The sequence below is a fragment of the Xiphophorus maculatus genome, chromosome 13 (genome assembly GCF_002775205.1).
Source record: "Xiphophorus maculatus strain JP 163 A chromosome 13, X_maculatus-5.0-male, whole genome shotgun sequence".
Lineage (NCBI taxonomy): Eukaryota > Metazoa > Chordata > Actinopteri > Cyprinodontiformes > Poeciliidae > Xiphophorus > Xiphophorus maculatus.
The window spans coordinates 4555440-4579119 of record NC_036455.1 but is presented as its reverse complement, the minus strand read 5'-3'; the positions used below and the strand labels follow the sequence as shown (position 1 = coordinate 4579119).

Sequence of the window (23680 nt, the reverse complement as noted above, 5' to 3'; positions counted from 1 at the left end):
AGTACATTGATTTCAAACCCCTGTCTTCCCTCTCGAGGGCAGTGGAATGCACCTCAACAGGCCAACCCCCCTCCCCTGTTCCCTCTTTTCACCTCCTTCTTATTACTATGACTATTTACAATCTCCACAACTTCCACTCCCTCCTGCTGCCTTCCCTTTCTGGTGTTGATTTAGGTACACCACGCTTATCACTGGCCTCAAATCCCCATCTTTCAAATGTCCCAGAGGAACTGAAAAAATTCAAGGGGACAAAGGCTCCCAATAGACCAAGGTCTTAAAAACAGCTTTTGGGCCTGCAGAGTCAGCAAAGCGAGAAAAGAAAACTGTGGTCAAAATCAATGCATTGGCACTTTGATGGACCTCTTTGACAGATTAGGGAATTTAACATTTTCCTCTTGCTTCCATGGCACCATCTGATGTCCTCATTGTTCTCTAATTCTTTAAGATGGTCTCCTAATTCCATCAACCTTTTGGCAGAATATATATTTATTTTTTGGTTTGCTGCAACAGTGCCTTGCAAAGATATTTACACCTTAAATAGTTTCACAAATATTTTTGTACTTTATTGTAATTTTCATTGGCAAATCAACACAATGTCAGTTGTAATTGTGAAACAAAAATAAAATTGCAGAGTATGGATATGAATTTAACCAGTTTTGATCTGATAGCACAAAATAAAATCCAGTGTAACCGGTTGCATTTCGAAGTCACCTACATATAAAAAAAAAGTCCATTAGTACAAAATTTTGTCAAAATCATAAGTGATTTAATTGTTTGGCATTCATGCAAAAGATTACATATGGCAGAAAACTAGCACTGAATATTCCCTGAAAAATCCACCCCCACAGTGACACATGGTGTTGGCAAAGTCCAGACTTAAATGCACTCAAGTATTCCAATTTTCATGGATCCTCTCCATCCAATCTAACTGTGCTTGCAGTGTTTTGCATAGAAAAATTGATTAAAAACATTTCGAGATGTAAAAAACGGGTAGAGACATACACCCCCAAAACTGCAGCTATAATTTCAGAGAGAGATATGTTGACAAAGTATTGACTCAAGGAGTCAGAAGACTATGCTACATTTGTAGTTTTTGAAAACAATGTATTTAATTCACAATAATGCATGTTTTGACAAAAATATATTAAAAATTGAGGTTGACAAATTTTCTGTTACTGCTTTGACTTAAGTACTTGCACAAAAACGTTTGTACTCACTCGAGATATGATGAAGATAACTCTTTGTTTTTTCAACCAGTTGTTTTTCAGTATTATGTATTGAGCTTTCCAAATCAAGCTCAGTTCATCTCAACTCGTTTGTTTGAGGGAAAGAAAAGTTTCTTCCTCGTCAGCAGCCACACCTCACAGTCTGCATCTCTTTACGTGAGTCCCAGCACAGGTGGATGCCAGTGTGGTGCTTCTTCCACTTGTTTAACTTCTGACTCATCTCCCAGCTGTATTATACTGATGCGTGTTTCAGGGAGAAGTAAACACCACACTTCTTTGTGCGCTAATAGGCTCTCAGCATCTTTAAGACTCAGGGTACAATTAAGAGGTGATAGTTTGATCTCCCACCTCGCAGTTCTATTTCTGAGCTGCTGCGTGATTATGTTGGAAGTTGACGGGATGGTGAGGAGCGGGCTCTATTTAAAGGAAGACACCGACGAGCACTTCTGAAAGCATACACTCCTCAGAGCTGTTTGCACCTGTCGGAGTTCTATCACAACTGAATTATGTTCAGTTGCTAAAGTTTATCACATGATTGCCCAATGATTATGTAATAATCTTCTGCCGGGGAGGTGTTTTTGTAACAGTAGAATAAATGTATTCTATTCTTAACACTTTGAAGGATTTGCATAAACAAACTATCTTAGTATTTCTTCCAACTTTATAATTCTTTTGTAGTTTGCTTTTCCCTGTATGTTTTTCTTTTTATTATTATTATGTTATTGCTTCAAATAAAAAAAAACACAGGAAAATTACATCTGCAGGAAGAAATCCACTCTAAGCAACACATTTTTTCTAAAATATCAATTACACGTCCGAATTTCTTGGACATTAGTGTTGCCATGCAAACGTGGAGGTTTTCTTGATGCAGCACTGCCATCTGCTGGTGGGAATTAGTTATTACACATTATTTATGACACGTGCAAGAAAACTGTAGGGAGCTTCTGGATCTATCTGGATTTTTTATGCTTTCCCCAAGCATGCATGCATTGGTGTTCCCTGGGTAAACCACCCAAAAGCATATTAGTTTATATCAGACTCTTAGGTGAGTTTGCAAAAGAAGACCTAATTTTAAGGTTATTTTATCTTTAGTCAATGAAATCAAGCATAACTTACCCATAGGGACCCAAATGTCTAGCCACAGTTTGAAAGAATTTGACATTTATTTTATTAGATTTGATGTAAAATAAAATAATTAAAAGTGTTAAGTGCAGAGAAAGTATCATTAAAATGGGTTCAAGCAATTTTGCTGCTTTCTGCCTGTTGTCTCCGCATTTACTTCAAACAAGAAACCAGTAAAATATGGAAAATGAATACAAAATGTTCAGGTCACCAGAACTCTGTAATCGAGTAGTGACAAGGACAATTTATCGTTAACTCTATAATTTCAAACCTTATTATAAAACAATATTTTTTTTAAAATTTTGATAAGATCACCTACCCACCTGTGAAAGAATCCACTAATTTCTAAAGTTTTCTGTTTTGCTTCTTCAGAGTGCAATGAAATTTAAATGCTTAAGTCAAAGGGGGAGTATGATTCTTTTAAAAGTAATCACACGCTTCGTATGCATAACTAAATATAAAATTTTAAATATAGCATTTACCAATTATTTCTGTTGCTCATCCACATTGATACCTAGGCCACAACTGGCACCTGATGTGTCAATTGTGAGAGAATAAAGATTGACTTTGAACATGATTCCCATCTTCCTTTCATTGGTTTTAAAATTTAGAATCAAGGGAAACAAATTTGTAAAATATCTACAGGTTTGGTTAAAATCTAAAATAATATAAAGTTTGTGTTGGTCTTTCAGTGTTTAAAATAAGACAGGGACTGTGTTACCATTCAACCAATTAATACATTTTCTTTATTAATGTGCAGCTTTCCCAGGATATATGGTCTTATACTGAAATAAAACAATTTTTTATTTTGCTTATTAATTGTGGATTATAATATTATAAAAGTAGCACATTTTTTGTAGCGTCATAAAAATGCCCTAATACAGAGACTTCTGGATGAGCAAAGAGGATTTAGTGAGAAATACAGTAGCGTGTTCAGATTAAATCACAGGTGCAGGTAAAATTGGTTTAAAAGCTTAAAATGATCATGTGACTTTGATAAAAGCTGGTTTACAACTCCCCTAACTGGGATTAAGGTAAAAGATCAACAACTACAGAGATTTTATTACATTTCCAAGTCTCTAATTTGAAGCATAAACAATATATTTTCTTTATTACTTCTCACTTTACGTTGTATATCATTGGAGCTTTATTATACACAAAAATTATGGACAGAAAAAGGTAAGCTTTTTCCTCAAATGAGACTTTTTATGGTGATGCCTGGAAAAAATGTAACTGACTCAAAGAATCTCAGGAATAAAAAGGGTCTTTGCACTTTAAATTATAGTCATGCTCATGTCTTGGTTGCCCCTATAATCTAACACAGACACCCTTAATCCAAGAGATGTCTGAGCTAGAATGACTCTAGTGGTAGGCCTCCCATTTTAGTAAAGTACAACGTACCTGGAGTTTTGCCCTGACCAGGATTTCAACTGCTGAGCTTCTGCTCTAAGTATAGCATCTGCTGCCACTATCGCTGTGCCAAAGTGCCTGTCTATCTCTAAACACATAGCAGATAAATGAAGTGGCTGATACTGAGATTTTAGTACAAGGTATAGATTGACAGTTGAGTCAAAGTGAGAGACGATTGCACAGGTGATGGAGAATGAGACCACTAAGACGCAGAGAGACCTCCAGATCCAGTTTCATCAAGACTCAGAGTTCCTAAGCATTTTCTACAGAACAGTTTGTGGAAGGAAACCCAAAAGGCTTGACCTAAGTATACAGCAAAACACAATTATCCTTAATTCAATGTATGTAATTTTGAATTTGAAGAAAGCTACAAAAAGTCTAAAAATTATTCTTGTTAAGTTTTGTGGCATTAAGAAAATAGAAATAATTTTGGTAGTTCTTACTAGCCTAAAACGAGAAGTTGGTTGGATTTGACTTCAAACAGTGAGAAAAGGTGTGTGTCATTTGATTCAGTGTATCTAAATATCTGATTTCAAATGTATGAATGAAGTTATTGTTGTGCAGTATGACTAAAAATTTGTATCACATTTTTTTTTCTTTAATTCTATTTTTATACAATTTTGTTAGCTTCTCTGTGTATCACAATATTATTTTAACTTAGCTTTTTATTTTTTTTCTCCATGATGGCTTTTATATGTTTGTAGCTGTCAGAAGCACATGAGCAAGAGGCTTTAAATCCAATTGTTGTCCCCCAAAAAAACACGACATATGAACAAGTCTGTATGAAATAGCAGAGATATGCAAGATATGCAAATATTAACACTGCTTTCTTTCCAAGACAAAATATTTAATGACAGTTCTATAAACACTATAAATTGACCTAAAATACTCAGTGTGTAGTATTGAAGTGTTGAGTGTATTAAAGTATTGGATAAGTAAGGCACAAGCTTAATATGACATCCTTGAAGTCAAGGTATTACAGCGTCACACATAAAAACGTATAGCAAATAAATATCCCAAATTTGGATGTACATTAATCTCCAAAGTACAGTATTAAAGTATTCAAAAGTGCTATACAGTACTGCCTCTGTTTTTCCCATTAGAACAACAAACAATCCACATTAAAACTAACAGTAAGAATATCCACTGATGTGAACATCTTGGTAAATAGGCAAACATTATGAACGTTATTCATGAACTTTATAGCAATTTGGCTTAAGTATTTTCGCCCTGATAAGACATACTTTGAATCCAGCGTTTTAATTGTTGCTCTGACGCAGTCTTTATAGACTGTCTGTAGTGGGGCCCATATCCGTAAGCGTAATGTCGTTACACACCGCTTACTATTCCCGTCATATGCCGTCCGCCAAGGGTGTAACTTTGTGTTGCAAGTCGGTGGGGACGAGGAGGGAAAGAGAAGAGGGCAACGAGGGGCGCTGATGTAACCACAGTTACTGGAAGCCTTTTCTTTTTTAGTGCTAAGAATAATGCCAAAACTTACATGTTAATGCCAGACAGTCTTATTCAATGCACTTAAACACACTCCTGATTATCTGTCAGAAAATGTGTGTAGTTCACCTTATTTTGTGTTAATTGAACCGAAATACTCCAAACTGCACAGCAAGAGTATATGTTGATAAAAGGTAAGCTAGCATAGCTAACCTACGCTCCGCTTCCTTATATACTACGGTGACCAGACGTCCTTTTTTTCCCGGACATGTCCTACTTTTCAGACCTAAAAGGATGTCCGGGGGGAATTTAAAAATCGTCCGGGATTTTGGTCAACTGCCTCAAAACACATTACATAGCTTACATTGCATTGTAGGGCACTGCGCACAGCGCTGCGTGTCACGTAATCCCTGAGCAGCGTCAGTGCGGGCAGCAACCCCCCCGCTGCAGGTTCTCCTGGCTTTCCCAACGCCCCCAACCCCCCTCCGCCTGCACGTTGTCCGGGTTTTCCCAAAGTAAAATATGGTCACCCTGTTATATACATTTTTAATCAAAGCTTTTTACTGACCTGTGAAGTGATTCCCTTTGGACCTTGTTATCTTGCTGTCGTAGCGTTTTCAATTAATATAAAAACTTTGCGTCCCTTTTTCAGATTCTTTGCTTGATTGTGTAATTTTCCCCACCACCTTCAGGAAGTTAAGCCAAGGCCTGCGCCACATCTTTTTAAAAAATAAAAAAAAACTTCCTAACTACAGACAATAGCTCCTCTCTTCGGCACACGGTTTTCTTTGATATCGCCTGTCTCACTTTCTTTATCTGCCACCTGTTTTCTGTTCTTCAGACCAACTTACGTCTAGCTGTTAGCCAAAAGATTGTTATGCTACCTTGAAGTTCTACTTTGTTTGACTATTGGCGGTGCCGCTATTCCACTCAGGGCTCTCTAGCACTTCTAGCGGCGAACAATATTATATATTTTATTTATAAAATAAATTTTATAAATAAAATTTATATTTATTTATTTATAAAATAAATAAAATATATTTGTTCGGATCGGCGCTTCTCTCTTCATGGTAGGGGATGGTTGTTTACAACACAGACAATTTCCGGTAAGCTTCTTAGCATCGAACTGGTGCACAGCAAACGTTAGTAGTCCACGCCTCCAGGAAGCAGTCGAAGTAATTCCCCATAACGAAGCAAGGAGCAAATAAATTATAGGACAAGGTTGCTTTCTAGAGCTAAATAATGATATCTTCAATTTTACATTTCCCACCAAAAACTTGAAACATTTCTTCTGCTAAGAGCTTACTCATACTGAGTCACTGGATAAACAAGTACTCTATTCAAATGGTCTGTGCAAACTATTTGAGTCACCTCCAAAATTGAACTCATCTCGGTGTTTAAAAAACTTTTAAACATGGCCATCAACCATCTGAACTTCAATGTTTTGATTGGTGATTTTGCTAATGATTTTTAGTTGCAGTCTTTGAATTTTCAGTGACTTTGTATGTTTGTAATGCTGCTCTTATTGTGCGATTTTAATTGGAGTATCTTTTTAAAGTCATAACATCTAGGCCATGCATGCTTTTGTAAATTAGAGTCCTTCTGGTTAAATAAAGTATTAACAATATAAAATAAGCTTGATATAAATTGATTTTGGACTGAAGTGGATGCAGGTGAATTTCAAATAATTGTCAAATAAAAGTCTTCAAAGCTCAACTTACAATTAACAAAATGAAATTACACAGAGTAAAATGTGTAAGTGAACAATAACATCTTACTTTTGTTGATAATGCAAATAAAAATTGAATTTTTCTTATATGCAGGACAATTAAAAATTACTTCTATTGCAGAAATGTCAGATTAATTAAATGGTGTTCATACTGTACTTTAAATCACTCAATATTTGCTCAAGACTCCTTTAGTATAAATAAATGCATAAACATGGCAAGGAAGCCCATGTTGCTTTAATAGCTGCATAGTTAGCTCTGGTGTGTCCTATCTTCGTATTGACATTACACCAAATCTTCTCCATGAGGCCAAGAGACTCTGCTTGACTGATATTTTGTTCATTAAAGCAAATATTGGTATTTTTGGCAGTGTGAGCAGGTTCCAAGCAATGGCCATATCCATTAAGCTTTTCAGGAGAGGGAAATAATGTGTGCTTCAAAATGTCTTGATGGCTGATCTACTAAATTCAGATTTACATTAAGTTAAAGTATAATCAAAGTTATCAGAAAAATCCACCTAAAACATGTCGCTATGTATAAATAATCTTTTTTTTATGTGTTTTACGTTTTGAATTAAATTAACGATTATACACTAATTTACTGGGATGCACTTGTAATCTGAACCTAATGGACTTGTTTTGTAACTTAATTTCCTTGACCTTATTTTTTTGTGAACTGCTCTAGCTTAACTCAGTTGAACCCAATTATGTGCTTGTCATTTTAATCTTGTATTCCTGTTTTATCAGTCGTCCCTACACAAGCAAGGTATCAACAACAACAAAAAAAAGAAAAAACATCACCTCCATGCACACACGCATACAAAAATCCCGCTTGGGACATTTTTCAGGCAACAGACACTTATATCCCGCCCTATTCTTACGTTCTTGAAGCTGATTGGTCATGACAACAGGGTCCTGGATGCTAACTGGCTATCTCATTGTCAACCATGTTAGAGGCGTGTTTCTGTCGTTCAGCGAAGTGTCAATCGGCCTTTTACAGCTCTTCAACCGGTGACTGAAGACAGATGTGGAACTGAAAAACTGACAACAGGAGCCATGGACGATTCCAGAGAACAAATGAACCCACTCCTCAGCAGGGTGAGTACCCGGAAAAGACGTTGTAACGTAAGATTATTGTCGTACGTACTCGGCTCTTTGTGTTTGCCAAGCAACAGCACAAGTCAAAGGGATGCTTGATAATCATCCGGTCACTTCTATTGTTAGCCGGTTTTCCTTTTCTTACTTGTCCTTAATGGTAAAGGTTATTTTTTACACTTTTTAAAAAGCTACATTTTAACAAAGATAACAAATATATTCCCCTTTGCGCTTTATGTCTTTTTTCCCCTGTGGGTTGTTACTAAACCGAAGATCTTGCTCGTTATGATACGTTAATAACATCCATACCCTTTAGTAGTTTTCGTAAAATATTTCCTCCCTGTAAATCCGAACATTAGCTTTGTTGTAAACACTTTAACAATATGAAAACAGTAGTAGTCTGGTACGCCTGCGGTGCCTCTGTAAGTCTGTTAGTAAATGACTGATTAGCAGTTAACCGCTTTAAGCATTTTCCGCTCTCACGCTACGTTACTTTACGTCATGTGTCCCATTAGGCTCTACAGCTGAGTTGAGCCTCAGAAGAGAAAGGTAGTGTAGATGCACATTTCACAATTACACCCTCCTCTGCATGGCAATTTGACCATATTCTTTAAATAACCCACTGCTGGTGATTTTACTGTGAAAGATAAGTGGCCAAATCGGAAAAGCATGAGCCTTTTTACATGCCTTACAGTGAAGTTTTCAGTGACTTGTGTGCTGGAATAGAGAACCACATCCTGTCTGCTGGGTGTCTCTGCGACAGAGAGGCTTATAAGCCTCTGACCACTGAGTGTTAAGAAGACCAGAAAAAGAAGCGTGCTGCAGAGTTAAGTTTAAAGAGCACAGCGACTGCGTAACATCAGTGGTGGTGTAGGGTAGCCCACTACTCTTCTGCATGTGTTTGCTTACTGTATTCATAAGCAAACACATGCTTATGATTCCCAGAAAGTCAAGGGGTGGCATTATTGCAGTGCACTTCTTTCGTCAGAGCCGACCCCCACAGAAAGTAATTAATCAACATCCAGGACTTTCTCGCTTAAAATCCCCAAGAATATACAATTGTTCATCTTTCAATGGAGCATTCAGATGCATGTTTAAAAACCATGAATGTGGTTTCAAACAGGGGGGCATTGTTATTTTATGGTTTTCTTTCTGAGCAGGGTTTTTGTTTTGAGGCAATAAAGGGGAGTCTTTCAAAATGTAATCTTTAGCCCTTGACTTGAAAAATATGCTTCAAAGCTAATAAGCTGTTGTGATATTTTAAATGACAGCTAAATGCTGTTCAGTTTTGACCAGGCTGTTTAACACAGGATATAAAATGACAATAAACAGTCAGTTTTGTAGACCCGGCATTCTCAAATTTATGTTCGAAGGTTCAAATAACATTTTTTTTAGATGTACCAATAATCTGGTTTATCAAGACTATTGATATAGTTAACATAGTTTAACTATGTGACCAAAGACACATAAACACTAATGATGTGTTGTTGAATGTAAAGAATGAACATGTAATAACTACAATTTTCCTTGCTAAACACAAAGCATGATGCTGCTATCACCATGTTTCATTGGGAGGATAATGTGTTCAGAATGATATGTTAGTTTTCTGCCACGTTGTGTTTTGGATTCCAGAAATATATTGTATATGGTGATTTGATCAGAGGACCTTCTTCCACATGTTTTCTATGACCCCTATGGCTTGTGACAGACTTCAAGCAGGACTTCTCATCACTTTTCTTCCACAATAAGCTCCTCTTGTCCAAGTCTTCCATAAAGATCAGATTTGTGGAGTGCCCGACTCATAGTTATCTTGTTGACATGTTCACTAAGCTGTGGATCTCTGGAGCACCTCTAGAGTTACCATGGGCCTCTTGGCTGCTTCTTTGTTTATTGTTTCCCTTGCACCACCTGTCTCTTTAGGTAGATTTTCGTGGCTTTATAGGTTAGCAGCTGTGCCACACTCTTTTAATGCTCTGATGGGATGTCCAGGCATTGGGAGACTGTTTTGTAACAGTGTCCTACAAATGATCAAGCATACACTAAAGGAATGCTATGTGGTTGCCTTTTAGGCAATAAAATGTTTACTTTCTTATTTAAAAATGAATTGAATTATTTGTTTATTTGAATCTTTTAATGTATTTTCAATATTGAATAAAATAAGTTTAAATGAAAACTGATTAAATGAAAAATCCGTAAAATGTGTCAGCTTCTTAATCTGATTAATATATTAATCTTTAGAATAATTGATACGACATTTTACTATAATTGTTAGTTGCATCCCTAATGATACTACTAAAATATTTACAATGGTTTTCCTCAATTTATTTTCTTCTTAAAAATAAACATTATATGCTTATTCAAAAATACTGGAAAGGAAATTTTTTAAAGCATGTATTTTAGGAAATCCTCTGGGGTTTTTTCAGATTTCAAGCATTTTTTCTGTTTGTATTTTTCCAAGCCAAAGGTGACAAGAGTCCAACTTAAACAATTTTTCCAATCAGACTGTATCTTTGAGGTCTAGTGCAGACATCATGTACTCTACAGCCAGTTTTACTGTGCAAACATGTTGAAGTTCTGTGGAATAAAGAAATCAATTAGTTCAGGATGTAAGATTTAGTTTCTCCTGTATGTGTGTGTGTGTATGTTTCATTGCATCACAGTATTCAGTCTCAGATGACCAAATTTGACGTTATAGATTGTGTCCTTGCACATTCAAAAACAACTAGTAAAACAGAAGTTTCATCCATAAATCAATAACTTTATCTACAAAGACTCTGCATAGTCATCCTCTGTGTGATCATATCTGTCTTCTGCAGTGCTGGCGATCAATTTTGTCTCTCTTTTTTTTACAAAACAAATAAATACCAATGTAGCAGCGTACACTAGCTTATTTAGAGTTGTACGTGATTGTTTATGCACAACTTTATCAAAGTCCAGACAGGGGAGTGATGTCTGGACTTTGGTTTGTCGCAGCTGCTTGATTATTTTCTTTTTATTACACATCTTGATTTGCTGCCATGGTTAAGATCACTGTCCTGTTGCATGATCCAATTCAAGCCTCCATTCAGCTGTTGGACAGATGGTCTTATGTTTGAACCTAGAATACTTTTGCATACGGAGAGAAAAGTTTGTGATGGACTTAATGACCTCGATGTGCCCAGCAGCACACCTTTTGTGGAAGCAGCAGCTAAGCTTTGCATGGAAATTCACCTACATACGTCGACCACAATTTCACTTTTTAAATTTTTATTGTATCATTACAATATGGGTTGTAATTATTTGACCGATGGTAGATCTAAGAAGTTTAATCACTCTCTTCTTTCTGAAAGTAGGCACACTCAAAGAACAAAAAACTAGATAAAGTACAAAGAGGTTGTATGCACTGTATACCAATTAGTCTGGGGAAATTTTTCCTTTGCGTTATATTGTTGTATGAGTTTAGCAGTAGGACTAAGACCATTACACAGGCTTGTTCTACATTAGTGGAGGTGTTAGTAAATATAACACAGATCTAGATCCGTAGGTCATGGAGGCAATACATCAGGATTTCTTTGGAAACAATAAATCCATTAATTTTGTGTGAAATGGAGCAGCCTTTTTCCTATCACATTATCAAATTTTTTGCGTTCTTCCTTCATTCATGTTTTACTTCTTTCCTTTCTTCTTTCAATATATCATTGAGTCACCCCTGTGTAAAACTGAACAAATATTCTTTGTTTGCAACCAGATACAGCCTATGCTCTCTGGAAGAAATGCAGATTGTTTTTTCATTGTTGCAAAACCTTAGAGTTTAAAGTGATGTGGGAGTTATTCACACCTCATAACAGTACCTCATTTGGTGAATTATCAGCACAAACCCTTCACACCAGATGTTCAGCACAGTAATGATGGCGTGATGATCTGGGATCACATTGCAGACAAATGACTCAGGATCTTGCTGTAACTGAGTCATGCATGAACGCCCAACCAAACAGTTGTAAGGTGTAAGTTTGTCCGACAGCTACCGGTAGACAAGACCAATCATACATTGAAACCCTTGATTTTGTAGAAGGTGCACTTTATTTATGTCATAACTGTAACAAGACTTGGTCCAACTGAGTCATCAGCATTAGCATAGTGGTTCCAAGCGCAGAAAGAAACTACAGTGGAGTGGCTTGAAGTTGGAAAAAAAAAGTGCCATAGTGACTTAATCAAAGTTCACATTGCATCAAAATCTGATTGATGTTTTACTGTGGAAAATAAATTTGGGCTTCGATGGGTTTTGTGGGGTTTTGGAGACTTTGTCTTCTTACACCTTTTAGCATATTGCAGTCTGTTTTTAGGGTGAACTTGCTTTGATGCCTCGAACTTGACATGTTGGCAATTGTTTTGAATGTCCTCCACTTGTGTACTTTTTTCCATTCAGTAAAATGGCTGGTTTCAAATTCTTTTGAAGTCCCTATTAGATTTATAAGCTGCTGCATTTTCCGGAATGCATCAGAAATGTCTTTGAGATTGCCATTCAGTCTTTCTTCAAAAGCTCAAAATACGCTAAACTAAATGTTTGAGGTTTAAACAGGATTGGCCTCCTTTAAAGTGCAGAGTAATGATATTCTGATGAGATACAACTGATGTGGGATTTATGTGAATAAATGTGAAGGTGTTCTAGTTTTTTTGTATTTTTAATTACATTTTATAGAGCCAAATACTAGGTTTAAATTAATACTTCTCTTAAACTTGTCATTAGATACGTATTAGGGTAGAAAAATACACTATAAATCTCACATAACTGACCTATTTACATTTTTTTAGATTCGTTTTTTTTTATAGCTATCTAAAACCTTTCAAACAACAAATAAAATATTTCAGAGAATACATATTCTAATGGAAATTAGAATGCACCTACTGTATCTATTCCACCATTAGATGTCACTCTTTCTGTTGAATTTATTTTAAAATTAAAACAACCCTAAATTATTTCAATTTAGGGTTGGTTTCACGTTTACCCTTGAGAATACTGTGCTGGCATTAAGTGTGTCTGCCTCTAGATGATGTGTTCAGTGTTCCTGTTGCTAGAGATCAACATAATTTCATTAAAATAGCAAAGTGAACTAGTTGCTCCTATTTTAGAAAAATGCTCTTTTGACCCACTCATGTGGGAATTTTTGTTGCATACAGGAAGCAGGTAGACAGTGGTTCTTTAGATTATTAGAACTTGTTGAAAGACATACCTAACCTTGATGCTTTGACCTGGATTGTATAAGTCAAAGTCATAGGAACGATGACATTTGGAGTCTCATGAATTCACAGCAATTTGTCCTTTTTCAATGCATTGCAGACCGCAGGGAATACTGACCCCACACGTATGCCTGTTTCTATTTATCTTTGCTGGGGGGAAACTCTTCATTTATGATTTGAATACCTCAGACTTGTATGTCCTCCAAATGTGAATGTCCTCCAAATGTGCACACTATCGTCGGTGTGTGTGTGTGTGTGTGTTTATAAGCTGTTGGTTGGGTGAATGAAATATTCATGGAGCCATGGTGGGATTGGCTGCCGTGCATGGAGCAGGGCTAACGGGGTAGAGCAGAGCACAGCACTGTGTGTTCTGAAGCAGCTCGTCTTCCCTTTGTATAAAGAGATGAGCAGAGGAAGAGAGAACAGAGGAGTGTGACACTGTCGCTGTTCATGCTCGGCTCACAGGCGTCCCCCATACAGCACACACAACCGCCATAGAGAAGGAACTGGTTTACATCTCTCCTGCTTCCGTTTTGCGGATGTTTTGGTCTAAATGGATGAGCAGAGCAAAGAGGAACATGTGCTCACGGTATGTCTGCTCCTCAATATTTGTGTTTGTGTCCTCAGCATCCGTGTTCTGCACTTGGAGAAGAATCCACAGGCTCTCGGTGCGCTGTACCGCTTGTGCGTTTGTATTGATTTGTCGGCTTGTGGTCGTCTTCTGTTATGTGCTAATGAATGGGGCTCTGTGGTTACTACATTTGACCAGAATGAAAAAATATTATGTGGGGAAAGAAGAGGTGACAGCTCTTGAAACTGAATGCTTTTTTTTATGAGCGCCTTTATTGGTCCAAAGCAACATGAACCAGAAAAAGCTATCAGACAACTATGGCTGCTTGAAGGAATGGGACAAGCAAAATGGGAAGGAAGCGAGGGAAGAAAACAAAAGCTGCATGAAAATGGGTCTGTCAAGGTAACAGAATAGCTATAGCAATGATGTTCATTAACTGAGGGAAGAATAAATGAACATTTAAAAACTGATAAGCTCAAAATTGGAGCATTGGGCTTAAAGGAAAGATCCTATTTAAATACAGAAAGAGGTAAATACAGAGACTTTTTTCTCCATTCAAAATTGCTGACATGAGGTAACCCCAGCTCTTCAATTAGATAATTAAACTACAGATCTCTGGAGACATTATGAGGAGGAGGCTAGTGTGAATGTGTTTGAGTCCCACTCAAAGGTGATGGGTCTCTATGGGAGTAAATAATTTAGGGGCTAGTCAGCAATGCATAGTTGCCTTATAAGTTCTATCTTTGTGTTTATGGCATTTTAACAAAACCTGCTGAATACCATCAGATCCATGGGTTTGGCAGAAACTGAACAGTGCAAAAATATTTGCCCTTTTACAACGCTGTTCTTGCTTTTTCACATGTAACATGTTGGGTCATCAAACAGACCTGAGTGAAAACATAACAATAAATTCATTTATTAAGGAAAATGCTGTTCAAAACAATATGACCCATTCAAGAAAGTAATAACCCCATAAACCCTTTTGATTGCCATTCTATCAACTACTGGTAGTGAGATCACTGGAGAGGAATTTTGGCCCACTCTTCTCTGGAAGGCTTTCAAACATGAATGACCTGTTTAAGGTGAAGCAACTGCATCAAAGTAGGTTTTTGGAGTCATTAACAAGTGAACCCTCTGGTGTGTTTGAATCATTGTGCCGTTCAGGTGGTCTTGAGTTTAAGATAACAATCTGATGGCCAGACTGGCTCCTTTAGGATTTTCTCCTAGAAAGTAGAATTAATAAACATATTAAATATGACAAGTTGACCAAGTCCTGAAGCCGCAAAATAGCCCAAGACCGTCACACTTCCACTATCATGTTTGTACTTTGGTCAACAGTGGCTTTTGACCTAGAACTCTCCTTTGGGAGTCCTTTTTGCTTAGTCTTTTCCTCACTGATATATCATGATCGGTGGCCTTGATGAGGCCAGTGAGGCATGTAGTTATTCTGAGTTCCCTTGTGACCTTCTGGATAAGTTGGTAATGTATCCTGCAATAATTTTGGTTAGCTGGACACTACTGGAAAGTTGACAACTGTTCCAGTGTTCCTTTCTGGATATTGGGTCTCAATGTGGTTCACTGGAGTCACATAGCTTGATAGTTTTGGATTGTGGCATCCCATATTGTCATATAATTGGGTCATTAAAACAATTTTCTGTTTATACTTTGGTTATCTGTGTATTAAAATTGATGTTATGATGGGAACCACTTTAATGAAACCAAATGCAAAAAGTCAAATATGTAGGGGGGTGAATACATTTTATTCATGTTGTCCTGCACTTTGGTTCATTCACTGATCAGAGAACTTTTTTTATAGGTTGATGACTGGTCATGGCCAGTCAAGCTAAAAATCATCTATTTTTTGTCACAGTCTTGGTGCATCTTTCTCTATTCAAACGTGTTATGGTAATAATTACCATTAAAAATGTTTACCCTGGCTATAATATCATTGTTAACCAATGTATTTCACTTTTAGTCATTTATCTGTATCTACTTTTCAGACACAATCTTTTAATTTGACATCATTGGCTTCAAATAATTGTAATTATTCTCATTTGTAAAGAAAATAGTGCATTTGGCAGCCATTTGAGCTTTGACTGTAATTTTAAAAGACTGGTCTCTCCCACTATGCAGCACATCTGTTACAATACTCCCTGTTGATTGGATCAGTTCCCAGTTACTGCAAGGCTGGCAAAGAGGGAATCAGTCATGTTGGCATGTTGTGTGGCTAGTTGCTCATTTCACTGCTTGCTTGGCAGCTATGTGAACATTTCTCTGCCCATGCAAACACGTTGGCAAAAGCTGGGTTAACCTGGCTCTTAAAAAAAGTAAATTTTTACAGCTAATTTGCTCAACATTGGTCTTGCTTCGTTAGGTGTAAAATTTAAATGGTACTCATTTTAATTGCAGGATGTAAATTCTTTGCATTCTTGTTGCTATCATAGTTGTTTACAACATAATGCTTATACTATAGTGGCATTACGCTGCTCTACCTGGCTCCAATCTTTAAAGCGTACACTATAATAACTTTCCTCCAGGCTGAACCTGTTATTGCTTGAAAACGTCACAGTACACACTGTAAAAATTCAAATTAAAGCTCCAGAACCTCACAGAGTGGGGCTGCAATATTTGAGGAAAGTGATGTTTTGGCCACAGCTGGCTTTTACGGCAAACCAGCTGTTGAAGACTAAAACATTTGAAAATACTGGAGCAAGTAAGAGGCTTTGAATTAGGACAGAATCAGACTAAATTAACTGAAACTCGAGATAATTCAAAGAAAACTACTGGTGCACCCACAGTCCTATGGGAGTTAAGGGTCTTTCTCTCAGCACCACTTCCAAGCAAGTCATCCTTATTTCTTAAATTTTACTGTTACAAACTTTAATACAGCATTCTGACCCAGACCATTGAGGCTGCATACAGGTGGCTGCAGAGAGACATCAAAAATACAGCTCTGTTATTTTCTATGAGGCAACCCTCACTGGCAACATCTGGTTGCCGGCTGATGTTCCAAGCCCAGCGATCATTTTCACACCTGTTTAATTAAGGAGGGTCAGTGCCTCTAAATGGAATATAAATAAAACTGTGACTACATTCTGGCTCGTCTAGCTGCTCTTATTTTGTGCTGCATTGTTCTATGTTTTGAAAGAACATTGCAGTTGTTGGTTGTCGTATTGTTCATAGATTTGACTCAGTGTTATCTGTGTAATGACAATTGGAAAATTGCTGGCAATCAAGTTTTTTTTGTGCAAATTAAGTGCATTTTTTAATTGGTTAATTTTCAGTATGTAAAAAGAATATTATATCTTTTGTCAGTTTCAAGTTATGCAACTGAGAAGTGATCAAGTGGGATTTTTAATCATTAACAGAAGGGTACCAGCAATTTTCTTATATGTGTGTATAATTTATGTTCATATTTTGTACAGATTTTTATGCTTAGGTTCCTAAGAATGTAAGTATATGTAGACCAAACATAATGTAGACCAATTAGTGTGATCATAATGCTTTTCCTTTATCTGTTGTAGGGTTTTATGAATTGTTTTATGCTGACAAATAATCAACTCCTGCTTACTGTTTAATGGTCATGTGAACTGTAAATACTTTGTTATGTCTAAAGCCTTACACATTGGTTGTTTGAGCACATAAGCTGACAAAATCCTCATATGGCATCCACTGTAACAGCAGGATTAGCCATCTACTCTTTGGGCATATAGTGTGAAAAAGCTAATAGATTAAATATTTTTTGCTTTTATTTGCACGCCATGTATTGCCTATCCTGACCTCTGAAGCACACATTATACCAGTCTGTTTTTATTAGCACACTTATTAATTATTGAGTGGGGCTTTTGAACAGACCTCTCCACTAAAATTAAACAACAGCATGAAAGGCCAAATTCATCTTGTTTGCCTTTTAAAACTGAAGTAGATTGATCTATTTTCATGATTTTCTTGGTATTACACTGAGGGGTTTGTAAAATATGAAATTATTTATTAGTGGTGGGACTAAAATGGTGTTATGTTCCAAAGTGCATTTTCAAACTCAAGTCTTGCTTCTTTATGTTTGTCTTGATATTTTACCTTTCAAATTATTAAAGGCATATTAATCTTGGTATATCTACATTTCTCATTTAGAGGAAAGTTACAGATTAAAATCCCACATTTGGCAAATAAAAGTAAATTTCTCAATCCTAACTGAAGTTTTGTCTGATTTAATATTTGTCTGTAATAAAACAGGTGGTATTGCTTTTTATACAGTATATCGATTATGTTATGGAACCAAAATCGCCAGTAAGATAAAAAAAAGGTATATTTTCTATGAATACACACAATTGTTAACAAAAGGCCAGACTATTTCATGCTGCAGTTCCACACATCTGTGCTCTGTCTACAGTCCTGTATTCATGTTGGCTTTTCTTACTCAGTTGGCAATTCGTCCCTCTTACTAGCTTCCCCCAGTGACGTTGGCCATTTAGGCCCTCACAGCACAGCTGTGGTCGAGGAAAACAGAAGCGATCTCACTGTCCTCAACCTTTTGCCTCAGGGACTGTGGCAGATAGACTGGGGGTTATTTTTGACAAAGCTATGTGACAGGTTTCATCACGTGTTCTTGGATTGTTCCAAGAAACGTGGGGTTGAGGGCAACATGCACTCTAACAAGTGCTTATAGCTTGCTAAGCTGCCATGAGACGACATGTACGTAAACAGTGATTCTTGATTCTTGACAAATAGCTGCTGTAAAATACGCAGACTTTCTGGATGAGTACTTTAAGAAGCACAGTGGTAGAGAAGCAGTTATTTCGTCAGAGGTAGTTTCAAAATCTGTGTGCCTTGCCTGTAAACTTGGGCTTATCTGATTTCTGCTAAAGTAAAACATAAAGTCTACCCCAAATTCAGTGTTAATTCAAATAAAATGCCACAGTGATTCTTTGTTTCTTATTGGAAACTTTATTTTAGTTTGCCTCAAGCTGTGAAGAGCAAACATGTTCTGGTCAGATTCAACCAAACTTTAAATTTTGCCAAAATGTGAGGAGGAAAACACAAGAAACACAGTTCACATGCTGGCATGATTCTGGTGGTGCCAGAATCTTGCCAGGATTACAATGGAGTTATTTTTGATGTATTAGAATGGCCTTGTCAAAGTAGAGTTCTAAATCTATTTAAGGAATCCATGGCAAGACTTGAAAATTGATGTTGACAGGTGGTGCCTATCCAGAATTATATATTATGTAGAATTATATATGAACTACAAGTGAAATAGAAAAATAGACTATGAAGTAGTATAAACCTGGCAGCTGTAGCACACCCTCTGGGTATTTATGCACTCTATAACAATGTTTGTCTAAAACAACATTTTCCTCTGGCAACGTCACATTTAGTTGAAACACACAGATTATGCAAACAAGCCGATCCTATTACAGTGTGTCCAGCATGTCCACCTTTGTGGTACTGAAAAACAGAAAAAGTACATCTAACAAAAATAGGTCACATTCCAGTGAACTGATATTAGGTTTGGAATTTCCTCCAGTTGGCCTAAAAATTCAGTGAATAGAGACACATTTATTTTTGAAAACCTTTCTTTAGCATCCCCTAGAAGGATTTCTGTTGGGTTGAAGTCTGGTATGTAAGTATGATATTGCAACACACCACACACACAAGCATTCCATTGTAGATTCAAGGCTCTTTTTGGGTTTATTATCTTTACATTTTCCATTTTGTCTTTAAAAGGAGAACCATTTTTCTTTTGATTTTTATTGTACTGCAGTTCTGTCTTTCTTTTTTAGAGATACATTTTTTGCATTTTTTTCATTCAGTCTGAAATATTCACTCACATAGGGAAAAGAATCTGCGGAGTGTTTGGATGTACAGTACAGACCAAAAGTTTGGACACACAGGTGTGTCCAAACTTTTGGTCTGTACTGTGCATCAAGTTTGGTACGTGTTAAGGGAGGAATAGACTTATGTCTCTGTTCCTGTGTGTTTCTTTTTTATGCTTTTAATTTTGTAAAATGCATATTTTTGGTATTTGTGTGTATTCAAGTACTGTATTAATTATATCTGGATGCTTTAATTTGATGTTGATTGCCAGGGGGTGTGTATATGTATCACTGGGAGCTGTATGTCTCTCTAGCTGAAGCCCTGGAATCACTCATGTTTTCATAATAGTGATATTGGACTGCATATTCTGAAAAAGGTGGTTCTCTTTCTTATTGCTGTAGTTAACCTATTGGAGTTGATATGAAACATAACCTTAATGGCATGAGTAATTAAAAATAAGTACAATTTTATCAACAAAGACTAATTTGTTTGTGGAACATTACCCATAGATAAACCCTCATAAAATGTGTAAGAGAGCTTGCTGCATAATACTTATTGCCACGGTCTCATCAATTTCAAAACAACATGTCAGTTTCTGTACAATATTTGACTGTAATTGAAAGGATTACATGCAGTATAAATTAACATTGATTATGGAATGTACTTTAATCAAAATACCTAATTTATTGTCCTGTTTGTCCATTCAACAAAACTATTAACTTTTTAAAAAATTTATTTTCCTTCTATAAAGACTTACAATCCACAAGACATATTTTATAATTCTGTTTAAATGTTTAATACATTTGACGACATAGAGCGTTATTGATTTTTTTTAACTCTTTACTTTGTTGTCATTGTTTCCAGGGTCTAGATGAAGAGGCATTGGTTGACCACGGGAAGACCAGCTTCACCACTCTTTCAAACTATGAGACAGAAGATTTGGAAAGTAAGTACAAAGCCTCTCAGCTAAACGTAGTTTACTAACAGTTGGTTTTTATCTACTGTTCAGTAATAAATCGAAATATTTGGTAATTTGAGGAAAAAAGTCCAATTTCTCTAATAACCTAACCTTAGGTGATGCTAATGGATATATATTTTTGTTTTAATTGTGATGTTTATGGCAGATTAAAAAACAGTTTTAAGTTTTTAGTATATAACTGTTGTTGATTTTTCTAGGGAAAATGAAAAGAAAACCATTTGATAATTTCCTATGAAGTTCCATATGTAAAAATATAATAGCCACTGTTTAACTCCATAAAAATCAAATCAGCAGAAAACAGCTGATGAGTTTAAGCCTTATTGCTCTCAAGAGTCTTGAAAACCAATAAGCAGTGGAAAGAATGGAATCATCAGTAATGTGTCTCTATCTGTATGGAAACTCTAATGGCTCTAATTTCCTGTTGACATCATTTTGTGGTATACAAACGGCACATTTCTGTCATAATTCCATTAACAGCAAAGTAAGAACCTTTGGTTGTACCCATTACGTAATGGTGAATGTTAAGAGTGCACACCCAGTTACAAAAGTTGGTGTCATTTATGATTTAAAGTATTATTTTACTCCCTCAAAATATCGCTCATTTTATGGCACTCTTTTGATTAAATTTATTCTGCGTCAAGTGTTAGCTGATCTTGTAAAATAAATTTTCTTAGAGGCCACATATTTACTGTGGAAAATAATTAAATCTGTTAATACCTTGGTTTTCCAGTCTACCTCTTCCCCCTCCATTGCTGTTTCTCATTGTTCACTTCATCCATATTCTTCACATTTCCTCTGAGTTTTTTTTTCTACATGCTGCATGTTGGTGTCATTTCTCCTGAGTTTCCCCTCAAATCAAAGAGAAATGACTCATCAGTTAAAAGTGGGTGACGGTAGAGTATGTTGGGTGAAAATAGGCCACTTTATTTCGAAACGCAGTTCCTTTGTGGGAGTAACAATGATGAGAAGCAGACAAAACACAGAGGGGAAAAAACTAAGAAGAGCAAAAGTTAAATGTACTCTGGTTTTTGTCAAGTAGATTAACTTAAGCTTTCCAAAGAAATGGAAAGAGATTCCTTCTGTCTTCTCTACAGTGTTGTATTCTTGAATCTAATGTCAGTTTTTGAAGCCAAAACTATTTTTACCTTTTATCTAAGAGTGTTTTTATGCTTTTGAAAACAAAGTTGATGTACTCAGTTTAAAATGTTAATATTGTTGTTATAGTTGTTTCCTGTAAGAAAGAATTAAACTAAGAATTTGGTTTATCTTTTTGTGCTTTTATTTGCTTACTTTGACAAAAAAATATTTTGCTCTTCGTATAGATGGGAAGTCAAAGTACATAGCATGCCTGGCAATGCTATGTACACAAGCAATAAAGTTGCTTGTGTGTCCTTTATTAAATAAAGTTTCCTTTCTTTCCCAGGTCACAGAGCTGTGTACGTAGGGGTCCACGTTCCATTTGGAAGAGGGAGCAAACGGCGGCACCGCCACAGAGAACGCAGACATCACCGAAAGAAGAAGGACAGAGACTATGAAGAAGGAAAGGAAGATGGAAGAGAGTCCCCCAGTTATGGTTCGATTCTGTTTTTATTTAAGTACACCATGTCAACAGTAAATAACTCAATACACTTTCTTTTTGCAAAAGGTTATATTCCTGTTTGACTTTCTACAGCCACTCTTTTAATTTCTATCATAAAAAAAACTCTAGGTCTCCCAGATTAGTTTATTAATGGATCCTTTGCTGTCACAAACTAATAAGTTTGTAACAGCAATGTTCACAAAACTTAAAATTTTGTGAACATTAAGAACATAGGTAATTAAATTTTATTAAACCTATCGGATTAAACCTATCGGATTAATCTTTTAATTTGAGTTTAGAGCACAAAATTCAGAAATTCACTTGGTTGAGCGATGGGCCATCTTTATCTTGCTACCTTGCATGGTGAGCAGAATGATGAAAGAGAACTTCAGACATGGAAAATTCACTCAGATCAACTTGCAAGACAGAACAAACGGAGCTTTGCTAATGGCCGCAATGAAGAACCACTTACTCACCTGTCAGAGTCCAAATGTGCAGGATGATTCAATCACAGAAAACTTTCTGCTTTCTTTTACTGATCATTTCTGTAACAACAGTAAAGCTGGGTTTTGGCTTTGCGTGACTCATTAGAGGCTAAGTTTATAAATCAAGATTTGTTTAAAGAATTCATTATTATTTTTTTTTTTCATTTACTGGTACTTTTAAAATGTATTTATATTTTACAATTACTGTATTACGTAGTTGCGGAGTACATATTTTTAAGAATGTAATTATAATGTGCAGAGCGTACGATTTCTTATTTACGTAGTTTACAGCTGACTGTCCAAGCTGTAGGTGATTACACAGCAGGGTCAGGGAAAGTAAAATCCGATCACAAGTGGTCACTCGAAATGCATCCTGAGACCTGCCTAAAGCTTACTACTTGGGATTAGATTAGGCTAGATGCATGGGAAAAAACCAGCTAATAGTTGTTTACATTGTCCACTAAGGTTTACGGCAATCACGTACAAAAATGCATCAAGTAAACCCCAAACATTGTATAAAAGGGTAGATTAATATGGACAAAGCCTTAGTTTAGCATTTTATTGTGTTACAGTGGGTTTCATTTGTTATAATTTGCTTGAGCAGGGTAGCAGCCACAAATTTCTATAATGCCTAGAAGGAATAATATGTGTGCAATATATAAACCAAGTGATGGGATGTGCTGCTCTCTAATACTGCAATGCAATATATTTCTCTTCTTTCTGTGCTTGCCATCTTTCAGTTCTGTCTGAAGCATTCATTGCTAAAAAGCTTTAAAGGCCACTGTGAAGCAGCGTCTGACAGGTTGATGGTCGTGACATTTTAAGTGATGTGTGCAAGCACCTTGTATGGAAAGTAGCTGCGCCATCAGAGCTGCAAGATATAAAAAGCAACAAATAAAAGCTTAACACTGAAGATATGCTTACTAAAAACCATCTTGGTATTTGAGTACATCCACTCATGTTTTCTGTCTGGTTCTTGTTCAGCTCTGGAATTTTGCTACACATAA

The 23680-nt window shown here is 36.3% G+C and overlaps 1 protein-coding gene across 7 annotated transcripts in view; it reads left to right on the top strand.

Annotated features, from left to right (window-relative positions):
- The first annotated feature begins 7926 nt into the window (after positions 1-7926).
- Positions 7927-23680, top strand: part of LOC102220667 (sodium bicarbonate cotransporter 3-like) — a 46945-nt gene continuing 31191 nt past the window's right edge. For 6 of the 7 annotated variants that reach the window (XR_002753646.1, XM_023344508.1, XM_014474516.2 and 3 more), the window contains exons 1-3: positions 7927-8031; positions 20495-20576; positions 22033-22182. Coding sequence is in view for 6 of the 7 variants with exons in the window: in XM_023344508.1 (XP_023200276.1) it covers positions 7990-8031; positions 20495-20576; positions 22033-22182 (274 nt within the window). In the remaining variant the exon portion in view is untranslated. Of the gene's footprint in view, positions 8032-13532; positions 13835-20494; positions 20577-22032; positions 22183-23680 lie in introns of those variants that run through there. The other variant, XM_014474521.2, reaches the window with a different exon arrangement.